This window comes from Ptychodera flava, chromosome 14, assembly GCF_041260155.1.
Source record: "Ptychodera flava strain L36383 chromosome 14, AS_Pfla_20210202, whole genome shotgun sequence".
Taxonomy (NCBI): Eukaryota; Metazoa; Hemichordata; class Enteropneusta; family Ptychoderidae; genus Ptychodera; species Ptychodera flava.
The window spans coordinates 1,508,351-1,530,498 of NC_091941.1; the positions used below are offsets into that span (position 1 = coordinate 1,508,351).

Here is a 22,148-nt window from a genome sequence, read left to right on the forward strand (position 1 = left end):
ATGGACCTATGTCGTACATATGCGCGTCAATTCGTTTTGTGATACAATCCAATATACTGTCCAAGTGGCTTTTGTACGATTTGTTTGTACGGAACCATAACTCAGTTCAACCGATTTTAGCTCATATTTGGTTTTATATATAAATACCAAAAAGAGCTTAATGATGAGTCGGTGACGTCTGTATGTCTGAATGTATGTATGTGGGTATGTATGTGCGGATGTATGTCCATCACACACAAAGGCTCCCATACCGCCAAAGCTACCGTCTCAGTATTTGGTGTACAGGTACATGTAGATGCAGGGGTTGAGATGTGAATTTGTTCAAATGAACATGTTAGTGTCAAAAATGTGCAAATGAGGTAAGAAAAAGGGAAATCCTGCAAATGTGCAGATGTGGTTGCAATAACTGAATCAGCCCACACATCTGAATAAGAGGATTTTGACCTTTAACCTATTTGTATGCAGGGTACCTAATATGTTTGGGAGTGGTAGCAGTAACTGAAACAGCTAATTGGTCATTTCCTGTCATTGTTTATGAACTTTGACATATTAACAGACCTGCTGAAACCATGGATGTATTTTTGTACATCCATGGTTGAAAGATTCTCTGCTATGCATGTTGCTTTAAGTTGACCTTCAGTACCTAAAGTTTCAGATCTTATTTGCTTTTGTCATTCTTGTTTTTCTGGTTTAATATTTCTTGTTGTTTTTCTGGTTGTACTGTGCAGAAATTGTCATAACATCAACGTATAATTTTCCTGCACTGAACAGATAGAAACAGCACTTATTGTTGATCTTTGGTATGTACCTAGTCTGATCAAATTTGAGCGACACCGTATAATTGCGGTATTTTATTCAAACTTGGTACAAGGACATTGACCTATGTCATACATATGCACGTCAATTTGTTTTGTGATACGATCCAATATGGCTGCCGGGTGGCCATTTTGTTACGATTTTTTCATGTACAGAGCCATAACTCAGGCATATCTCAACCGATTTTATTAGCTACTATAGACTATAGTCTATAGAAGCTATTGGGATGGGTATCCGTCCGGCGTCCGTCGTCAGTCTGTATGTATGTATGTATGTATGTATGTATGTCCGTTTGTGAGGCGTCCGTCCACTCAAATATCTTGAGAACCGCAGTACTTACTGATTTGATATTTGTTGTGTAGATGAAAAATACGATTTTGAGAAACTATTTTTTTTAATTTTTTGATATTGTTGAAAATAGGCAAATTAATGCCAAAAAAGGTGTTTTTGGTAAAAAATCTTCTTCTTCATAACTGTTGGTCAGACAGCTTTGTTATTTGGTATACAGGTCCCTAGGGGTAACCCAACTTAGATTTGTTCAAATTGTGATGAAATATGCAAATGTGTATTTTTAAGGAATTTTTTTGTCATTTTTGGTCAAAATTTGACTTACATTGTATGTAATTGTTGTACTGTATAAACCTATCAATTCACCCAGAAAAAAATAATTAATATGATTTTAAATAATTGAATTAATTAGGAAATCATCAAAGCCAAAATAATTTTAGTGTAGAATTATCAGAAAGTTCAACTTTTTTTGACAGTTCATAGTGAAATGCTTACCATCTTGGAGGATTAAAACATGTAAGGCAACTTTCCTGAATCCCAACTTTGACATATTCTGAACCGTCATTTATTGTGCCCTGTATGTTATCTAAAAGAAATTGCTCAAAATAGTCAATAGAGATAGAGATAGAGAAAGTTCTAATTTCCATTTATGGTTGACTTGGTAAGGATAAAATAAAATTACTTTTTGAGGAAAAAAATAAAGTGGTCAATTAAAAGAGTGGTCAAAGTGATAGGGTTTTTATGGTAAAGCTGGGCTGTATAAAGATTCCTCATGTGCTATTTATAGCAATTATGCAATCTGTGTAAACAGTGCAATGAAAGTGTAACATGATTCCTTATAATGCATTTGGTGACCTTGAACTTCTTAAGTTTCAAACCTTTGTCTCTTCAGTGTGCTTTCTCTGAGTATGTACAGTCTCAACTTATTAAACAGAACTCACAATGTTAATCAAAGATATCCACCTTCTTCATCAATACACGTGTCACAAAAGGTTATTCTCTACATAACTCAACAGAGCTGATCTGTCAACTGTTGAGTCGCTTGTTTTTTCAAAACCGCTGGTCAGACAGCTTTAATATTTGGTTTACAGCTCCCTAGGATGACCTTAGTGAGATAATTTCATACAGTCAGGAAATACTTAATTTTGTATCCATGTCTATAGTAGCTTCAGGGACTTTGGCCCTATGTTTCAAAGTTGGTACAAGGACATTAACCTATGTCATACATATGTATGTCAATTTGTTTCATGATATGATCCAATATGGCTGCATGGCAGCCATTTTGTTACAATTTTTTCGTGTCCTTATCCATAACTCAGGCAAGTCTCAACCGATTTTATTCAAAGTTGGTACAAGGACACTTAACTCATTTAATGACCTTTTGTAATTAGGATGGCGGCCTACCTTGGTTTTGTTTTCACCACCATGGAACTCGTTCTTGGCCATTGAGCGCCATCTGTATCAAAGTAGTTTCACAGACCTAATTAATGAAGAGGACTCTATCCTCTGTGAGGACATTTTAATCAAAGTACCCATTAACAAGTGGGGACTGTGTCATCAACGATGACTTGTCATTTAAGTATTAGCTAGGTGATTATATTTTGATGCATCATCATCAGTTGAAGCCTTTTTTCTGCAAATAATTGTGCCAGTTGGTGAGTTCTTGAAATTTGCAATGAAATGTTCAGATTCCAATATTATTTGACAAGAAGTTGCATTTTACATACATTTTGTTTATTTGAAGTGAATCTGCGTGCTTTGAACTGTTTAGGAATTCTTTGGTCATTTTCTTTAACTTTGGACAAAAAACCTTCATGAATCCACTTGTCTGATTTGTTTAGAATTATGGATTTACCGGTTCCTTTTGGGATTTTCATCTGGTTGCTTTAAAGTTTTCATTTAAAGTTTCTCTAGATGCCCTATCACCCCCAACAGACTGTTTCCTGAGGCTGAGGGAAACAGTCTGTTTTTGGGAGTGACTCACAGGCCTGAGGGGTTAAAGACCTATGCTGTTGCCCTCATGGCCTATCAATATGTGTTTTATAACACACCTCATCCTCAGTCATGCATAAGAACTTAAAGGCGGAGCCTCCCTTTAAAAGGATGCGAAGCTTATGGCGGCGTTCACTGTATAAAAGGACACCAAACAGGCATCATGCGGGCACCTGCTCCAGAAAATGCCACTTTTTAGTTTTCCCCAGCCGCAAAAATGCAGACAGACTGCCAAGTGGTCAGCGCGAAGTTGCTGCCGATCGAAATCTGTGGTTACATTCAAAGTCTAACGCGACTGGAAGACAATTTTTTAGGAAATTCAAGCATTTGTGGCGGGGAATAAATGACCGTTGGCGATTTGAAACAACCGTCAATCAAACACTTGTATAAACTCTGTTTGCAGGATTAGCAAAAGGTGACAAAAGGTTGAGATCAGTTTGTGTAATTAATGTTATTGAAATCAAACATCGTACTGGCTAAAAGTTTGACTGGGAGGAGAACTCCACTAATGCGAGAACCTGAGATTGAAAAGTGTGGCTTTAACATATATAAAACTTGTCTCATGTAATACGTGGAGTGGGTCGGCAAGTAAAAGTTTTACTGAGAGCATCGCAGTACTAGTGCAAAACATACAATGCACCTTTGAATATCATTTCGTCCATTTTGAGTCCTTGTTGGAAATCGGAGCATTCAGTTCTTCTTCAGAAAGTAGGATCAGAGAAATTTCTCCAGTTGGTGCAACAATGTCGTTTTTGAAGTCAGTGGGCATCATTTTTCAGAACTGATTGCCTCGCAGTCAACTGTTCGAACAAATGATGCCTGATGAGGTTGTGTACGTAGATCAGCACAAAAACGACGCATCCCAAATAACTATCACTTGAAGAGTTAGAACACAGACTGTGGATGAGTTGTGCTATAATTTGGCATATAAGCATGAAAGACGAGCAAAAGCAAGATTACACTTGCTACGTGTACTGTATGTAAAGTGGTGATACAATGACAACAGTTAGAAATTTAGTATTTCCATTTCAGTTCATTTCATATATGTATACTTATTGATAATATTTCAAAATTAATCTATGGTATGAACATTGTTCATGATGTTGCAATGATCATAAACAATTTCATTGTAGTTCCAAACTTGTGGTAAAAGTTTCAATTTACAAACAACTGCAATATATAACGGTAAAGAAACACAGGATATTTTCAGATCATATCTGGATAGTGATCAGTTTTGGATACAGTATTACTTATACTGTTTGTGATTTTATTTTCAGTTGTTTAACTTCCTTGTTTAACAAATTGCAACATGAGACAGACCTGATGGTTGATAGATTGAAAACATCAGCTGATGGTGTGACCATTGTCAAAATGTTTGATGAGTTCTGTATGTTTACAGCAAGTTTTCTGGTCAAGGTTAGTTGATCTTTCATATTTCACTATTAAAGTAATTTCAGTATATTCATTTGTACACTGACACGTTCAGAACGTAAATTACAGCATGTTAAAGCTGGCATGTCGTCTTGTAGTGTCCTGTGTAATAGTGATATACCACAAACTCCATGAAACACATCTGGTATACTGTAATAAACTCAATCAAACAACAAGTTCGACTAGCATGGCACACTTACAGAAACAGCCTGCTTGCCATAAACCTTAACTTTACTGCAATGTTTAATGGGTGCAGCTTTTCTGTCAAACAGAGATCCCTTGCTGGAACATACTTTTGATCAACACTGTCATGTACACAGGTCCAAATCTCTTTATTTATATAATCAACAGAATTGTCAAGCAATTGGCAAGCCGCCAATATAAATAAACATAGATATGTGTTGATACCTATCCTACAAATTTAAACAGCTTAAGTACACCTCAGTGCATTCCATGTGCTGCTGCCATATATTGGTATGCTGCGGGTTTTCAAATGAAAAACACAAAACAAATTTAGAGTATCATAGAAATGGTCACTTTAAAATTTTTAAGGAAAACATGTAAGTTTCTCTGCATGTCTCACAAATTTCAATTATGGTTCAAAAAAGTATTGAATTACTGGGTAGAAGTTATGTTTTTGAGATTTACTTTCATTCTGCAACTTTTTGCTCCACAAATTTAGTCCTCATTTGTTGATTTGAAATCGTTATGATATAACCCGTCAAATTTGTTGCAAACTATTCAGAATGAAAGTGTTTTATTTGCTCACGTGTTCACACACGTGAGTTAATGTCGTAGCAATGTCTGTCTGTCTGTCTTTCTGTGTGTGTTTCCATCTGTCTACACAATAACTTAAAAACGCCGGCACAAATTCAAGTCAGATTTGGTAGATAGGTACCATAGCTACCATGTGCTTATAGCAAGAACTGATTAGATCTTTTTCGTATTGTATGGTTTCCTATGGAGACAGTAATGACAGTGTCGACATATATTAAGAAATACCGCACAAAATTTCATGAAACTTTTCACAGATGACAATCTCAGAACATTATGATGATACTGTAAGTGTCATGTCAATTATCTGCTCATTTGCATATTTAATGAACTTTTCTTATTAGTGATATAACTCCGAAATCCCTACTCTAAATTTGATAATACCTGCTATAAATATTGATCTGATAAATATCTAATAGTACTGATAAGCATCAGTTGGACAGTGTCAAGTTGATAAGTATCTCATTTGCATATTTTATGAAGTTTTGTAATTAGTCATGTAACTCCAAGATAACTCACCAAATTTGATGAAATCTGCTGCAGATACTGATCTGACAGGTATCTGACTGTGTTGAGAAGAATTAAGTAGTGTGACTTAATTGAGGGTTAATTTGCATATTGATATAAATCTCAAATTATGGTTCCAAATTTAGTGAAACCTGCTACAGATATTGATATGATGAATATCAAATTGTTGCATGAAGCACTGAGCAGTGTCAAGTTAATAAATAGCGCATTTGCATATTAAATGAAGATTTGTAATTAGTCATGTAAGGGAGGAGGTCATTTTCAAACAGGTGGTACCTCGCGCGGAGTCCGCAGCATCTCACTTATCCGTTTACCTCGGTGATTACCGCACCTCAGGTGCCGTGAATATTCATGATGAACTCATTACCGCAGGCTGGAGTTGGGCCATTCACACCTTTATTTTAGTCCCTTTTGCTCTAATGATCGAGTTATCTCCGCGGCATTAAAACGTCCGCGGTAAGTCCGCGGGAATTAAAAAGCTGGGAGGGGTGACGGCTGTGCTGCAGTTTACAAAAATCAGCCTGATTTTTTTCCTACTTTGCGCGATAGTTGGAGGGACGTGCTGGTTATTTTTAGCCGCAGACGTTCAACACTCGTTGAAGGGTCTCAAATTTCAAAACAAAAGATCAAAGGTCAAAGGGTTGAAACTTGTAGCAATTTTACTGCAATCTCTACATTTTCGCCTACAAATTACTATCGTAACTGATCATATATTACCTACCACATTTCACGGAAATGCTCAATAAAATGTTAAATAAAATTTTCAATAAAATATTAACTGAAGCAAAACAATGGATTGAAGCTCTGTATTCAAGATTTTACAGAACAAGGTAGGTATGCTCCAAGTTTTAAACGCTGAGCAAACAGAAAAATGTGAGTGTTTTACAAAATAAGGCCAAAAAAAATATGTGCTGTTCCGATTACCCGACCTACCCCAATTTTATCCCCCCGACCCTAGACTTTTTAGAGCTTCGTAAACCCGGAAGTAAAATAATGATATGAAAAAACGTGAAACGCATGAAACTAATTTTAGTTCGATTTTGATACTTTTTGAACTGCTTAAAATGCTGTTGAAACAATACCACGCGTAAATTTCCGTACGCTGATTTTGCATATGAAAGCCTATCAGTCAGTTGAGTTACGTTCACAAAAGTTCATTGCCCTAGCCCGATAAGGTTTCTGTGTCACATCATCTCTGTACGATTGAGAAAAGGAGACAAACTGAAGTTAATTAGTCATGTAACTCAGAAATAACTACCAAATTTCATAAAATCTGCTGCAGATACTAATCTGACAGATATCTGACTATACTGTGAAGAATTTAGTATGAAGTTAATTAAGGGTTCATTTGCATATTTAATGAACTTTGTAATTAGTGATTATTAACTCTGAAATTATGGCACCAAATTTGGTGACACCTGCTACAGATATTGATCTGATAAATATCTAATTGTCATGTGAAGCACTGAGCAGTATCAAGCTAATTAAGGGTTCATTTGCATATTAAATGGATTTTGTCAGTAGTGATATTACTCCAAAATTACAACATTAAATTTGATGAAACGTGCTACAGATGTTGATCTGATAGATATCTAATTGTCCCATGAAGCATTGAGCAGTGCCAAGATTATAAAAACAGCTCATTTGCATATTAAATGAAGTTTTGTAATTAGTGATTTAACTCCGAGAGTACTGTGTGAAAGTTGATGAAACCTGCTACATAATGATCTGACAGATATCAAATTGTTCTGTGAAGCGTACTGCTATTTAATGAACCTGTTGTAAACCACGTGAGCACATTCAGTCAACATCTGGTATTGAACATGGAATAGCCAACAACATTTGACATTTTCCATTTTCCCCTTATATATGTGGTTTTTGACTCCAATTGGTTTAATTGTGTTTCTATTTCAGGCATTCTGTGGGTCTGAAGAAAACATCTACCTAGATGCAAAACTTGTCATACAAGCCATAAATCATGGCTTTGACCACCCTCTTGATAAGGTACTAGAATTGAATTAACTTGCCACACAGTGACAGTGTGAACATTAAGCTTATCCACACACTGACATTGTGAACATTTAACTTTTACTGGTATTCATCAGCATTGTGAAATCTTGTCTTGCCCAATCAATACTGTAAAATAGTCAAATATGAAATATGCTACAGTATATTATAGAAATAATGGGTGACGTGCTGACCGTTAACGTTTATTTATAGTCGTGGGCAATAGGAAAGCCAAAAATTAATGGGCGATGCTTGCTGAGCCCGTTAATTTGGCTTTCCTATTGCCCACGGCCATAAATAAACGTTGATGGTCAACGCAGAGTCTGTTATTTCAATTATATTCTCAACAAAACCATCAAAATTTACAAAAATTTCCTGTGTGAATGACAAGAGGGGCCCAGAGATTTTTTTGGAAAAAAGGGTCTAAACTCGGCCCACAAATGCTCCATTTTATTTTGTGGCTGATTATGATCTTTGTACAAATCACAATTTTCTTTTTAGCTGTAAAGTTACTATGTTTACGATATTATTCATATTCACGGGCATGAAAACAAACCATTACTGTGTATTTGTGGGCAGTCATGTGGTTCATCTCGACCAATTAAAACGCAATGGACAGGGCATGGTAATATAATGAATATTAGTAATCATAATTTGTGGGAAATATAAAAGTGACTGCTCAATTGTTGTCTAATTCTTCTCCACATTGGCTAGGATATTTCGCCTTTCAAATTGATGCCTAATTTGTGAAATATTTATCAATGTAAAAATATAATTATTGGTTTAACAATTGTTGGATGTGTTTCATGTTACAGTACAATCCTTTGAAGATGAAATACCGACAGGAAGTTAATGAGGCTACAAGGAGAATAAGACAAACTTTTAGGAAAGCCATTCATAGCCGACTTAAAGGAAAAAAAGATGGACTTGAATTACCGCAAGACATGCTATCTGTCCTTCTACAAAATGGAGGTGAGAGCAAATGTATTACCATTCTGTTCAGTACATGTACCGGTATGTACCGTATAGTACATAATTGCATTCTTTTTGAAGTGTAAGTTTGATTATTGCAGTGTGTAATTTGAATGTTTTATGTGTGTTATATTTTCCATGTTTCTTTGTCAATATAGCAATACATTTCTTAGAGTGATCGTTTCAAATTATTGTTTTCATGTTACATTGTGTTTTTAAATATGAGACAACACATGACATTTTAATATATACATATCGACTTGCCATTAGGGTAAAGTAATTACATGTATAGTCATTGCTAGAGAGCATAAGAGTTGCCTTAAAACAGTCTGTTTCATGAAACTGAGGACTGAGGGAATGTGACTGCTTTGGGATGACTCTCAGGCCCAAGGGAAAAACAAACGGATATGCTGTTACTTGCATGGAAATTCATCTGTGTTGGTAGCTGATTACTGTCAATTGAATTTTTGATCTCTCAGCACGCAAGATTTTTTAGTCACTATAGTGACTAAAAAATCTAGTGTGATGGGATCAAAAGTTCAATTGACACTTTTGATATGCTGTTACCTTAATATGGCCAGTCAATTTGGGAGGGCAGCGTTTTACCAGAATGCACGTACTGCCACAACAGGGGTGTCAAGGTGTTGAAGTGGCCTGGATGGCGGTGTAGGGTCCGCACATTGGGTAGCGTGTTACTTGGCACACAGTACAGGCCAATGACAGTAACCCCATGGAACTTTCTTGAAATTTTAGTTGTCCAATGTAAGTAATATTAAAGTTACAGTTCTCTTTATTTTTGAACTGCTACCCTGCAAAGAGGTTATATTTTTTTATATGATGGAGGGTGGGTTGGAATTTTATGATGTGAACTTGAGCTTGGAAAGAGCTGAAGCGCCTGGATTGTGATGTTGGCGGTACATGGTACAGATATGGGCACCAGGCCGGGTAATGACTCACAGGAGATGACACAAGTAGATTAGATAGTGAAGAGTCAGGGAAGGAAGCAAGTGCAGATAGTTATGTCCAGAGTATATTTTAGGAAGTGATAAGGTGAAGCAGTGTTTGTTTGCCTGTACAGATCAGTGGTCTTGACCTTGGTCTCCACTTCCAACGTTAAACATGATTAAAGCAAAGTCATAATCACCAATTAATTAGCACACACACATACACACACACACACACACACACACACACACACACTATATATATATATATATATATATATATATATATATATATGTTTAATTAACACAGATATGGAAATTTAAATGTAAGGTGTCCATAACTCCTAAAATTTGACAAAGAAGTCAAAATGGAAATGCATTATGATCCAGTTTTCATTCATTGCACAATATTCACAATGAAGTTGTCCAGATTTCAGGTTAAAAAGTCTAGAGTCTGTGTTAACAAGTCTGGAGTCTGTGTTAACAAGTCTAGTCTAGAGTCTGTGATAACAAATGTGGAATATACTTCAATTCAGAAAATCTGATCCCCTGTTCCTCTTTCTTTCAGATGTGGATCTCATGCCAGAAGACATTGTTGATGAATTTGTCAGCCTGTTAATGGCAGGTCAGAGGAAAATAAAGAGCTCTTATCCATATTTCCTACACTACATTTCAAAGGCTTTTATTTTTGTATTTTGAAACATATAAGTTGATGTTCTGAAAGTACTGAAAATTTGTGCCTAGCAATTGTTATGCAGCAGCTTAACATGACACAAGTTTTAATGGTAATGTGCTTGAAGTTCCCATATTATGCATATATACATATAACATCATAATCTGGCTAGTAATTTTGACAAAATTGTCAATAATGATGTAAGTGAGCATAACTCCCATATTAGTTTTATATTTTTGCAGGCTTTGAAACAACTGCAAGCACTCTCTCATTCTGTCTAATGGAACTTTGCAGACATCCGTCATTGCTCAAAAAGTAAGGATAAATTGTTCTGTAAAAATATTGCATCACATGACTCATAATGATAACAATCACCCTCAGACATACTTGTACTTTGTAACTCTACCGACTCAGATAATTATCTTATGGTCATGATCGCAAGCTTACCTCAATCTTATGTATTTAAAGGGGCAACCTTGTTATTTTCTATGTAATTTAGTTTAAAATAATTATTTATAATGAAGTACATGTTATGCTCAAAATAAAAAAAATTATGGAGTGCAGTAGTCCTTTGTAAATCATTATGCTTCAGGAATCTTAACCAATATTACTTTCTTATCAAACTCAAAATTTACCAATTGTTAATCATTATTAACCCTCATGAAAATAGATAAAATGCTGCACTAAAATTTTGGTGGGAAAAATTACAGCACTCAAAGAGATAATAACTTCTCGCTGAGAATGGTGCGAAATGCAAAAAAAAATTCATTTATTTTTGTCAGTATTTTCAATGTCTTGTAACTACTACAATTCTTAGAGTCAAAACATTTCAAAACTCTGGTTATTGGAGCAGTCTCACTTCCAAATTATTTGATCTTTTTTTTTCAAAAAGGTTACTAGCAGAATTACAGACAGTGCTTGGAAATGGAAGAAAACCAGAAATCTCTGATCTAGATAAACTTGAGTATCTAGAAAAGGTATAAATTTCCTTTCTATTTACATTTGTGATGTATTCAAGAAAGTGAAAGTGGCACATTATACAGATGATCAAATTTGACACGTAATCAGTCCTGGCAGAAGGAGAGTCAGTCCTGTCAATTTAATTAGATCAACGGATTGATAAATTTTATGATCTGTATATGCCATAATGTGAAGTAGGAGTCTTTATCAACTTAGCATCTTTATCAATTGCTTTATCAATTCAAATGCTTCACAATGTTTATGGAAGTTACAATGAAAATGATTATTTTGATTTTCTTGCTTTATTCAGTTGTCATATCTCTTTGTTACCACTCTGGTCTACACTGTATTCTCAGTCTAGTCTTCTCCGTACTTGTTTACCTTGGTCTATCACTGTCTGTGTACACTGTACTTAATTGCCTAAAAACAAGTTTGCCATAGCCATTATGTGCACATTAAAGATGGACAAACCATAAGTGCATATTATAGATGGACAAGGTTTTCCAGCCTACCGATTTCATCTCGAAGAACTCTGTGTGTTGTTGAAACTATTGGTGACATAGTAAAGGCCTTTCTGTGATCACCAGACTTATCTTTTTATCAGACTCAATTTATGTACACTGTATATTTACCCTTCACTGTACTTCCAGGTATAAATGTACCCTGGTCTACACAGTATAAAACTATAGTGTTTACCCTGGTGTACATTGTATAAAACTAAAGTGTTTACCTATGTCTACACTATACTTTTGTCTACACTGTATGAAACTTTGTTTACCCTTGTCTACATGTAATAAACTATATTTATCCTTTTCTACACTGTATATACTATGTTTATGCTGATCTACTCTTGTTTTCAGGTAGTTAGAGAAACTTTACGAATGTACCCAGTTGCATTAGGGACAATGCGAGTTCTAAAGGAAGATAGAATCTACAATAACCTGAAAATTCCAGCAAACACTACAATCATGGTAAGTGTAAGAAATATTTGTTTATGAAAATATGGCTGTGATGGTGTGTGCATTTTTACAAAATGTTTTGACTTTTCAGTAAACAAGGATGTTGAAATAATACATTGATGACTAAGGATGAAAATGGATAAGGGTGATATATTGGGATGATCTTGTTAGATTTAGGGAAAAGATTTCATACAGTCGACCATAAGATCTTATGCAGTAAACTAAAGTCCATTGGTTTTATCAAATACTGCTCTTAACTGGTTCACATCTTATCTTTTAAATAGAAGGCAGCTTGGTAATGTGTTTGAGTTTTTCCAATGTTCAAATACTATCAAGTGGTGTTCCCCTAGTCAGTTCTAGGATTTTTTTAATTCTTAAATTTGTGTAAAGGATGTGGAATGTGTGGTGACGTGAAGTTTATTTTTATAAGCTGATGATTCAGCTTTGTGAATTTCTGGCAAAATTTCTAATGACAATTTAGCAACAAGTAAGTCAAGAACTTTTGTGTATGATGAATGGTTCATCAGTATTAAACTAGTCCTTGTGTCTGGGAAAGACTCCGTAATCTATGTGCTTCCAAAGCAAGTAAAAAATGTATCAAAATTAGAAGCAACTGATAGGTGAAGGCAGTGAAATTTCTAAGAAAACTTAATTGAAATATTTTGTAAGGATAGTGATCAGTTGCTTAATGGAGAGACTGTAGCAAGTCTATAAGTGGATAATTTTTTGAAAAAAATTGAGGCCCGAATTCAATTCCTTGATCAAAAACCTCAATGTTTGGATTGTAACCCAAGAAAGTAAGCTGTTTTCCTAATTCAATGCGGTAATAATAATGGGGTATTATGTAGCACACATATCCACAAGTTCATATGCTCAAGGCACTTTACAGTAATTATTACCCCTGGTCACTGGACCTAATTTTGATACCACTCAACTCCCTGGGGAGCAAATAACAGCTCACATGTGCAGCTAATATGCACAGCAGAGCTAAGCAGAGCTTAGTAAACGCACACATTACAACCACTGTCCCACCAGGTACCCATCACTCCTGGGTAGGGAGAAGCAATGAGGAATAAAGTGCCTTGCTCAAGGACACAACACCATAGCCATGGACCATCCTGTGATTGTGCGTCCCCTGCTCTAACCACTGGGCTTATGCTTCCATGCTTGTACATGTTGGTTTACAAGTATAACTTAGCCAGTGAAGTCGAATGACAAAACTCTCAAATCTAATTTGTCGGATTTCTTTCGTAAACATTAACCTGCAAGAACATGCATCAGTCCAGGTTTTCTAAAATTAGGCCAGCTGCCTGTTAAACACATGGCTTCTTTTTAGTCCCCACGGACACCGTCCTGGGGGACTTATAGGTTTGGTCATGTCCGTGCGTGCATGCATCCGTCCGTTCATGCAGATATCTCAGAGATGCATGCCTGGAGTGATTTCATTCAAACTTGGTACAAGGATTACTTCAGATGTCATATGCACATCGATTTGTTTTGTGATACGGTCATATGGCCGCCGTGCGGCCATTTGTATTTTTTCTTCATGTACCGAGCCATAATTCAAGCACATCTCAACCGATTTTATTCAAAGTTGGTACAAGGACATTGACCTATATCATACATGTGCACTCAATTTGTTTCACGACATGATCAAATATGGCTGCAGAGCGGCCATTTTGTTACAATTTTTTCATGTCCTTAGCCATAACTCAGACATGTATCATCAGATTTTATTCAAAGTTGGTACAAGGACATTGACCTATGTCATAAATATGCATGTCAATTGATTTCACAATCCGATTCAATATGGCTGCCTTGTGGCCATTTTGTTATGATTTTGTCATGTCCTGAGCCATAATTTGGATATGTATCAACTGATTTTTAGCTCATATTTGGTTTTATATATAAATACCAAAAAGAGCTTATATGATGAGTCAGTGGCGTCTGTATGTCTGTATGTTTGTGGGTATGTATGTGCGGATGTATGTCCGTCACACACAAAGGCTCCCATACCGCCAAAGCTACAATCTCAGTATTTGGTGTACAGGTAGATGCAGGGGTTGAGATGTGAATTTGTTCAAATGAACATGTCAGTGTCAAAAATGTGCAAATGAGGTAAGAAAAAGGGAAATCCTGCAAATGTGCAGGAGTGATGGCATGCCAGTGACTGAAACAGGCTTGAGTCATTTCCTGTCATTGTTTATAAACTGTTAAATATTAACAGACCTGCTCAAACCATAGACAGTAGAGGGGGGAAGACTGTCTATGCTCAAACTAAGAGGGGCTAGCTGTAGTGCTGTGCATGTTGCTAAAGTTGACATCAAGTACCTAAAGTTTCAGACCTTATTTACTTTTGTCATTCTTTTTTTCTGGTTTAAATATTTCTTGTTGTTTTTCTGGTTGTACTGTGCAGAAATCATTCTCATAACATTAACATAGAATTTTCCTTCACTGAACAGATAGAAATATCTGTTAGATAGATATTTATTGTTGATCTTTGGTAACCATACTGGTATATACCAATTCTGATCAAATTTGAGCAACACCGTATAATTGCGGTATTTTTAGCTCCCATAGCCATATGTATACATGGCAATGGAAGCTATTCTTATAGGCTAGGGAAATGTCTGTATGTATGTATGTATGTCTGTATGTCTGTATGTCTGTGTGTCTGTATGTCTGTATGTCTGTATGTCTGTATGTCTGTCCGTCAACATCAAAAACTCCAGAACCGCTGTACATTTCATCTTGATATTTGGTGTGTACATGGATGATGGGCTGTAGATGAGATTTTGTTCAAATGAAGTTGTCATTGCCAAAAATATGCAAATTAAGTGAAAAAATGTAAAAACAGTCAAAATTGAAAAAACTCAATAACCACTGAGCAGATTACATGAAAAATTAGCATGTAAGTACTTTGGGCTGACATGAAATGATTGTGCACATCTTGGGTCAGTATCTTGGACTTGCTATTTTTCATGAATTTTTTTGTAATTTTCTCCCATTTTTGGTCTAAAAAATCTCATGCTCTGAAACCACAAGTCCGATTGATTTGAAACTTGGTATGGAAGTGCATAGGAGTGACCTTCCCAAATTGGGCAAATCGTGGTGAAATTTGCATATTTTTAGTTTACACGTCCATAGACTCCCATGTATAAGGCAGATCTCCATAGACTCCCATGTATAAGGCCACGAAAAATAAAAATTTAGTTTCTCATCCTATTCATATTGCAAAAAGGATGCAGTGACACAATTTTTAGTCCCACGGATGAAGTCCAGTGAGCTTATAGATTGGGTCATGTCCGTCTGTTCGTCCATCCGTGAGTCCATCCGTTCACGCATATATCTCGGATTTGTACCTCATTAATTATGCACATATCTAATTTTGAGCGAGCCAATAGAGCTAGAGGTCTGATTTTGGTATATAGGAATAACTTAGCAATACAATTTTTTTGACAAAATGTCACGTGACCTCGGTGACCTTTGACCTCAAATATACATATTTGTCCATAACTCAGTAACCACAAGTGCTACAGCCTTCATGTATGGTATGATGGGACACCTTATGAAGCCACATATTGTACCTCATTAATTATGCGCATATCTAATTTTGAGCGAGCCAATAGAGCTAGAGGTCTGATTTTGGTATATAGGGATAACTTAGCAAAACAATTTTTTTGACAAAATGTCACTTGACCTCGGTGACCTTTGACCTCAAATATACATATTTGTCCATAACTCAGTAACCACAAGTGCTACAGCCTTTATGTATGGTATGATGGGACACCTTATGACGCCACATATTGTACCTCATTAATTATGCACATATCTAATTTTGAGCGAGCCAATAGAGCTAGAGGTCTGATTTTTGGTATATAGGGATAACTTAGCAAAACAATTTTTTGACAAAATGTCACATGACCTCGGTGACCTTTGACCTCAAATATACATATTTTTCCATAACTCAGTAACCACAAGTGCTACACCCTTCATGTTTGGTATGATTGGACACCTTATGACGCCACATACCGTACCTCAATAATTATGCGCATATCTCATTCTGAGAGAGCCAATAGAGCTGGATGTCTGATTTTTGGTTTATAGGGATAACTATAGGAGAGAAATTTTTTGACCAAATGTCATGTGACCTCGATGACCTTTTACCTAAAATATATGTTTATGTCAATAAATAAGTAACCACAAGTGCTATGTCCTTTGTATTTAGTAGGATGGGAGACCTTATGACAACACACGCTTTACCTCATTAATTATGTACACATCTAATTCTGGGCAAGTGAATAGAGCTAGAGATCTGATTTTTTGGCATATAGGGATTAATTAGCAATATAATTTTTTTTTTTCAAAATGTCATGTGACCTCGATGACCTTTGACCTTGATTATACATATATATGCATATTTCAGTAACCACAAGTTCTATACCCTCCAATTTTGATAGGATATTAGACCTTAAGATGTCACATCTTGTACCTCATTTATAATGCGCATATGTATTTCTTGGCTGGCCAATACTGCTTGAGGTCTGATCTTTTTTCCCGATTTAGAACCATAACTTAGACATGGCTCATGTGTTTCAAATTGGGAACAACGACATAGATGTATGTGCCCATAGATCTCAACATATACACTCCAGTGATACTTCTTAATGACCACATTTTCCTGCCCCATCAAGACTAATACTCCTATTACAAGTGGGGACTATGTCATTGTAAATGACTTGTTGAGTTAATGGTTGTATCACAGTATTCGATATATCTAATTCTGTATTTTTTCCATTTTATATTCTGAATAATTACATTAAACATATTTCACTGTCTCCAGTACATTTCATTTAAGTATTTTCACTTCATGCACTTTATCCCTTTCACACATGTTCAAATATCTGACCAGAGAACAAACACTAAATAGTCCAGGATGGGAGCTACAGTGTCATTGACGCTATTTTTTCAAAATTGGTAAAAGGACATTGACCTATCATCTCATAAATATGCATGTCTATTGGTTTCACAGTCCAATGCAATATAATTGCTGCCTGGTGGCCATTTTGTTACGATTTTTTCATGTACAGAGCTATAACTCAGACATATTTCCACCAGTATCATTCAAAGTTGGCACAAGGACATTGACCTATGTCATACATATGCACATCAATTTGTTTAACGGCATGTAGCAGTATCATGTCAATTATTGAATTTTCGTAATTAGTCTGATATGTCAAGAAATACTGCATCAAATTTCATGAAACTTGGTACAGATGTTAAGCTCACATTGCTTTAACAGTGAAAAAGACATTTATCAGTGTCAAGTTAATTAATTTGTAATTGCATATGTAATGAACTTTCCTAATTAGAGTGATATATCCACAAATACTGTGTTAAATTTGATGAAACTTGGTACAGATTTTGATCTCATAGTGTTGTAAATACAAATCAATGACACTTAGTGGTATCATTTATATATATAAATTAATTGCTTGTTTGCATTTACATAATGGATTTTTGTTTTTAGGGTGAATGTCCAAAGTACTGCATCAAACTTTATGAAATATGGTACCGGTGATAATCTGTCAGTGTTAGAATAGGATGCAAAAATGTTTGGCAGCATCCTGTCGATTAAGTACTAATTGATTCATTTTAATGACCTTTTGTAATTAGTATGGTGGCTTACATTGGTTTTATGTTTTCACCACCATGGAACTCATTTTGGCCATTAAGCCCCATCTGTATCGCAGTATTTTTAATCACAGACCTAATTAATGAAGAGGACTCTTTCCTCTCAGAGGACTTGTAATTAAAGTACCATTAACAAGTGGGGACTGTGTCATTGTCAATGACTTATTAATTTTCATTTCAGGACCACTGTGAAAGTAAGATGTTAACTTCTTTGTCTTCTCCCCTACAAATGATCTTCAACAAGTTCCTTAATTTGATTTCAGAGGATATTCATATTTGCATTTTACCCTATTCTTATTCTGAATATTGTGCCTGATAATATCAAATCAACTCAATAAATGTAGATGATTATTCTAACATGTTGCATTTCTATTTACTAGGTAAGCATGGTTGCCATGGCTAGAACTGAATTGTTCTATCAGAAGCCATTGAAGTATGATCCAGACAGATTCTCCTCATTAAATGAAGTGTATGTCTCATATCATATCATATCATGAAATCTCTAATTGGAGTTTCACAGCAGTATTGATAAAACCCTGCAAACCATACACCATTCTCTATCAAGTTTAAGACTGCAAATTTTTCACATGTTGAACAAAGTGTAGATTGTTATTTAATTAAAAGTAAGAGTTTGAAAGGTGAAAATGTGACTTCAAATCAAAATGGGAGCTCAGAAGTTGAAAATGCAATTACCTGAGTCCAAATTTGGAGTTAAAATTTTGGCCTTGATTATGCGCCATACTACTGTTCTAAACATTGAGTGCTCAGCCATACAAAATATATGGTTTTTCTCTTTGAGCACAATAGCAGTTTGTAACACAGTAACATCAAAATTAAATCATTGAGTGACCTCCAGATTGATAGTTTGTATTGACCTCAATTTGATTAAAATCTGATGTGGAGATGTGGTTTAGTTTTCTTTCCAATTTTCTGTTTTACACAGTTTGTCTTTGCCTCTGGTACGCAGAAAGTAAAATTTTCATAACAATTAGATTTGTACGTTGGATTGTAACAAATATTTATGTTTTGAAAACTTTCACAGACAAAAGGGTGCTCACTGTCCATTCAGTCTGGGACCAAGAAACTGTATCGGAAAAGATTTGACAATGGTGAGTCTTATGAGATGTAAACATATTTACAGCAAAGACTGGTGAGCTAAAATGTCAACTCTGATAGTTATGTGGTGTCTGTGAGCATAATTTGCTAAATCCTGATAGTGTAGCATTACTGTACACACAGAGTGACAATCAGCATTTGTTATAGTACCTAAATAGCATCAATTGTAATTCTGTTTCAGATGATTGTCAAGCTCCTATTGGCCAAGCTGCTAACAGTCTTTAATTTCCAGTGGGTTAAGGACCAATCACGTGACATTTTGGAACAAACAACACTAAAACTAAAGGATAAATGTCAAATGTTTGTAACTGTGAAATCAATGTCAAAATGAGCTGTAACAACACCTTATACCTGTGTATTAAAAAACTGATCATTTCATAACTGGACTAAATAAATTAGGGATAGGAAAATATCATGAACCTTTGTCTTTTCTTAATATGACACGTGGCATGCCTACTCACATATTTTGTATCTATCTATCTATCTGTCTGTCTGTCTATGTCTGTCTGTCTGTGTGTCTGTGTCTCTCTATTTATCTATTTATCCATCCATCTGTCTATCTAGTATCTGTCTGTCTCTGTGTCTATCTCTGTGTCTATCTATCTATTATCTGTCTGGCTCTATCCATCTCGTTCTATCTATCCATCTTCTATCTATCTATGTCTATCTATCTATTTGTGTGTCTCTGTGTATCTGTTTATCTATCTACCTATCCATCCATCTTCTATCTATCTATCTATCTATCAGTCTATCTATCTATCAGTCTATCTATCTGTAAACAAACAGATCTACACACACGCACACAGATAATATTTAGATGGATCAGCATAGTTTTAGCATGAGTGTCATATTTGTCTGATTTGTGCGGTGATAGAAATTTGAGTGTCTGATAGAGTCCAAACAATATTTGTATCTATCTATCTAACTATCTATCTATCTATCTATTTATCTATCTATCTATCTGTACACTGATCGACACACACAGATCATGTTTACATAGAGCAGTATTTTACCTACTGCTGCCTATAACTCTTTATTTTAGCATGAGTGTCATATTTGTCTGATTTGTGCGGTGATAACAGTCCGAATGCTATTTGTATCTGTCTATCTATCTATCTATCTATCTATCTATCTATCTATCTATCTATCTGTCTGTCTGTCTCTCTCTGTCTCTCTATCTATCTATCCATCTTCTATCTACCTACCTACCTATCTATCTATCTATCTATCTATCTATCTATCTATCCATCTTCTATTTATCTATTACCTATCTATCTACTATCTGTCAGTCTGTCCATCTATCTATCTGTACACAGATCTGCACACAGATATAATATTTAGATAGATGAGTATTTTACCTACTGCTGTCTATAACAGTGCAGATATAACATGAGTGTCATATTTGTCTGATTTGTGCTGTGATAGAAAGCTTAGTGTCTGACAGAACCTAAATGACATCAAATATTGACATGGAACAGGCAGTGTTAGACAAAAATTATGACAAGGATTTTATAAGAATCAGAAAAACGTCATATTTACTGGCTCTCCTTTTATTCTGCCACCATGCATAAATATACTTATGTAATGATGCATCATTCATCAAATTTAGGATCTTTAAAAATGACATAATGTTATTTACGTAAGGAATCTTGATATTGTGCTGAGGGACTAAGGACAAATATTGAGCGCTTTCCGAATATTTTATAAAACTGAGATCACAAGCCCATGTCTTTTCTGAAAGCCTAGTTTTACAAATTCTGTGATCTGAATTTTACAATTATTGTTTCCTACTGCAAAGTTAAGGCGATACCCAAGCATTCAAATTGCTAAGCATTGGTTGCTAAGGGTAATTTCCAAAATCAATCAAAATGCAAATTTTCATGGTTTTTAGTCCCCACGGACACCGTCCGGGGGGACTTATAGGTTTGGTCATGTCCGTGCGTCCGTGCGTCCGTCCGTTCACGCAGATATCTCAGAGACGCCTGGAGCGATTTCGTTCAAACTTGGTACAAGGATAGTACCATACCTCATACAGATGCACGTCGATTTGTTTCACAATGCGATCAAATTTGGCCGTGGTAGAGGACTTTTTAGTTTTCACCTCCATAGACTCCCATGTATAAGGCAGACCATAGACTCCCATGTATAAGGCAGACCATAGACTCCCATGTATAAGGCAGTCCATAGACTCCCATGTATAAGGCAGTCCATAGACTCCCATGTATAAGGAAGTCCATAGACTCCCATGTATAAGGCAGTCCATAGACTCCCATGTATAAGGCAGTACATAGGCTCCCATGTATAAGGCCAAGATAAATAAAAATTTAGTTTCTCATCGTATTCGTATTGCAAAAAGGATGCAGTGACACAGTTTTTAGTCCCCACAGATAAAGTCCAGGGGGCTCATAGTTGGGTCATGTCAGTCCGTGAGTCCATCCGTTCACGCAGATATCTCAGACACTTTGACAAAATGTCATGTGACCTTGGTGACCTTTGACCTGGAATATACATATTTGTCCATAACTCAGTAACCACAAGTGGTAAACCTTTCATATATGGTATGATGGGACACCCTATGACGCCACATATTGTACCTCATTAATTATGTGCATATCTAATTTGAGCGAGCCAATAGAGCTAGAGGTCTGATTTTTGGTATATATGGAAACTTAGCAATACAATTTTTTTGACAAAATGTCACGTGACCTTGGTGACCTTTAACCTCAAATATACATATTTGTCCATAACTCAGTAATCACTAATGCTACACCCTTCATATTTGGTATGATGGGACACCTTATGACACCACATATTGTACCTCATTAATTATGTGCATATCTAATTTGAGCGAGCCAATAGAGCCAGAGGTCTGATTTTTGGTATGTAGGGATAACTTAGCAATACAATTTTTTTGACAAAATGTCAAGTGATCTCAATGACCTTTGACCTCAAATATACATATTTGTGCATAACTCAGTAACCACAAGTGCTACA

At 35.7% G+C, this 22,148-nt stretch overlaps 1 protein-coding gene across 6 annotated transcripts in view; it reads left to right on the forward strand.

Annotated features, from left to right (window-relative positions):
- Positions 1–22,148, forward strand: part of LOC139148936 (cholesterol 24-hydroxylase-like) — a 67,590-nt gene that overhangs the window by 32,698 nt on the left and 12,744 nt on the right. For 5 of the 6 annotated variants that reach the window (XM_070720392.1, XM_070720396.1, XM_070720395.1 and 2 more), the window contains exons 5-13: positions 4,374–4,512; positions 7,744–7,833; positions 8,652–8,808; positions 10,321–10,377; positions 10,668–10,740; positions 11,318–11,402; positions 12,246–12,356; positions 18,419–18,507; positions 19,081–19,147. In XM_070720392.1, coding sequence (XP_070576493.1) covers positions 4,374–4,512; positions 7,744–7,833; positions 8,652–8,808; positions 10,321–10,377; positions 10,668–10,740; positions 11,318–11,402; positions 12,246–12,356; positions 18,419–18,507; positions 19,081–19,147 — 868 coding nt within the window. Of the gene's footprint in view, positions 1–4,373; positions 4,513–7,743; positions 7,834–8,651; positions 8,809–10,320; positions 10,378–10,667; positions 10,741–11,317; positions 11,403–12,245; positions 12,357–18,418; positions 18,508–19,080; positions 19,148–19,335; positions 19,565–22,148 lie in introns of those variants that run through there. The other variant, XM_070720393.1, reaches the window with a different exon arrangement.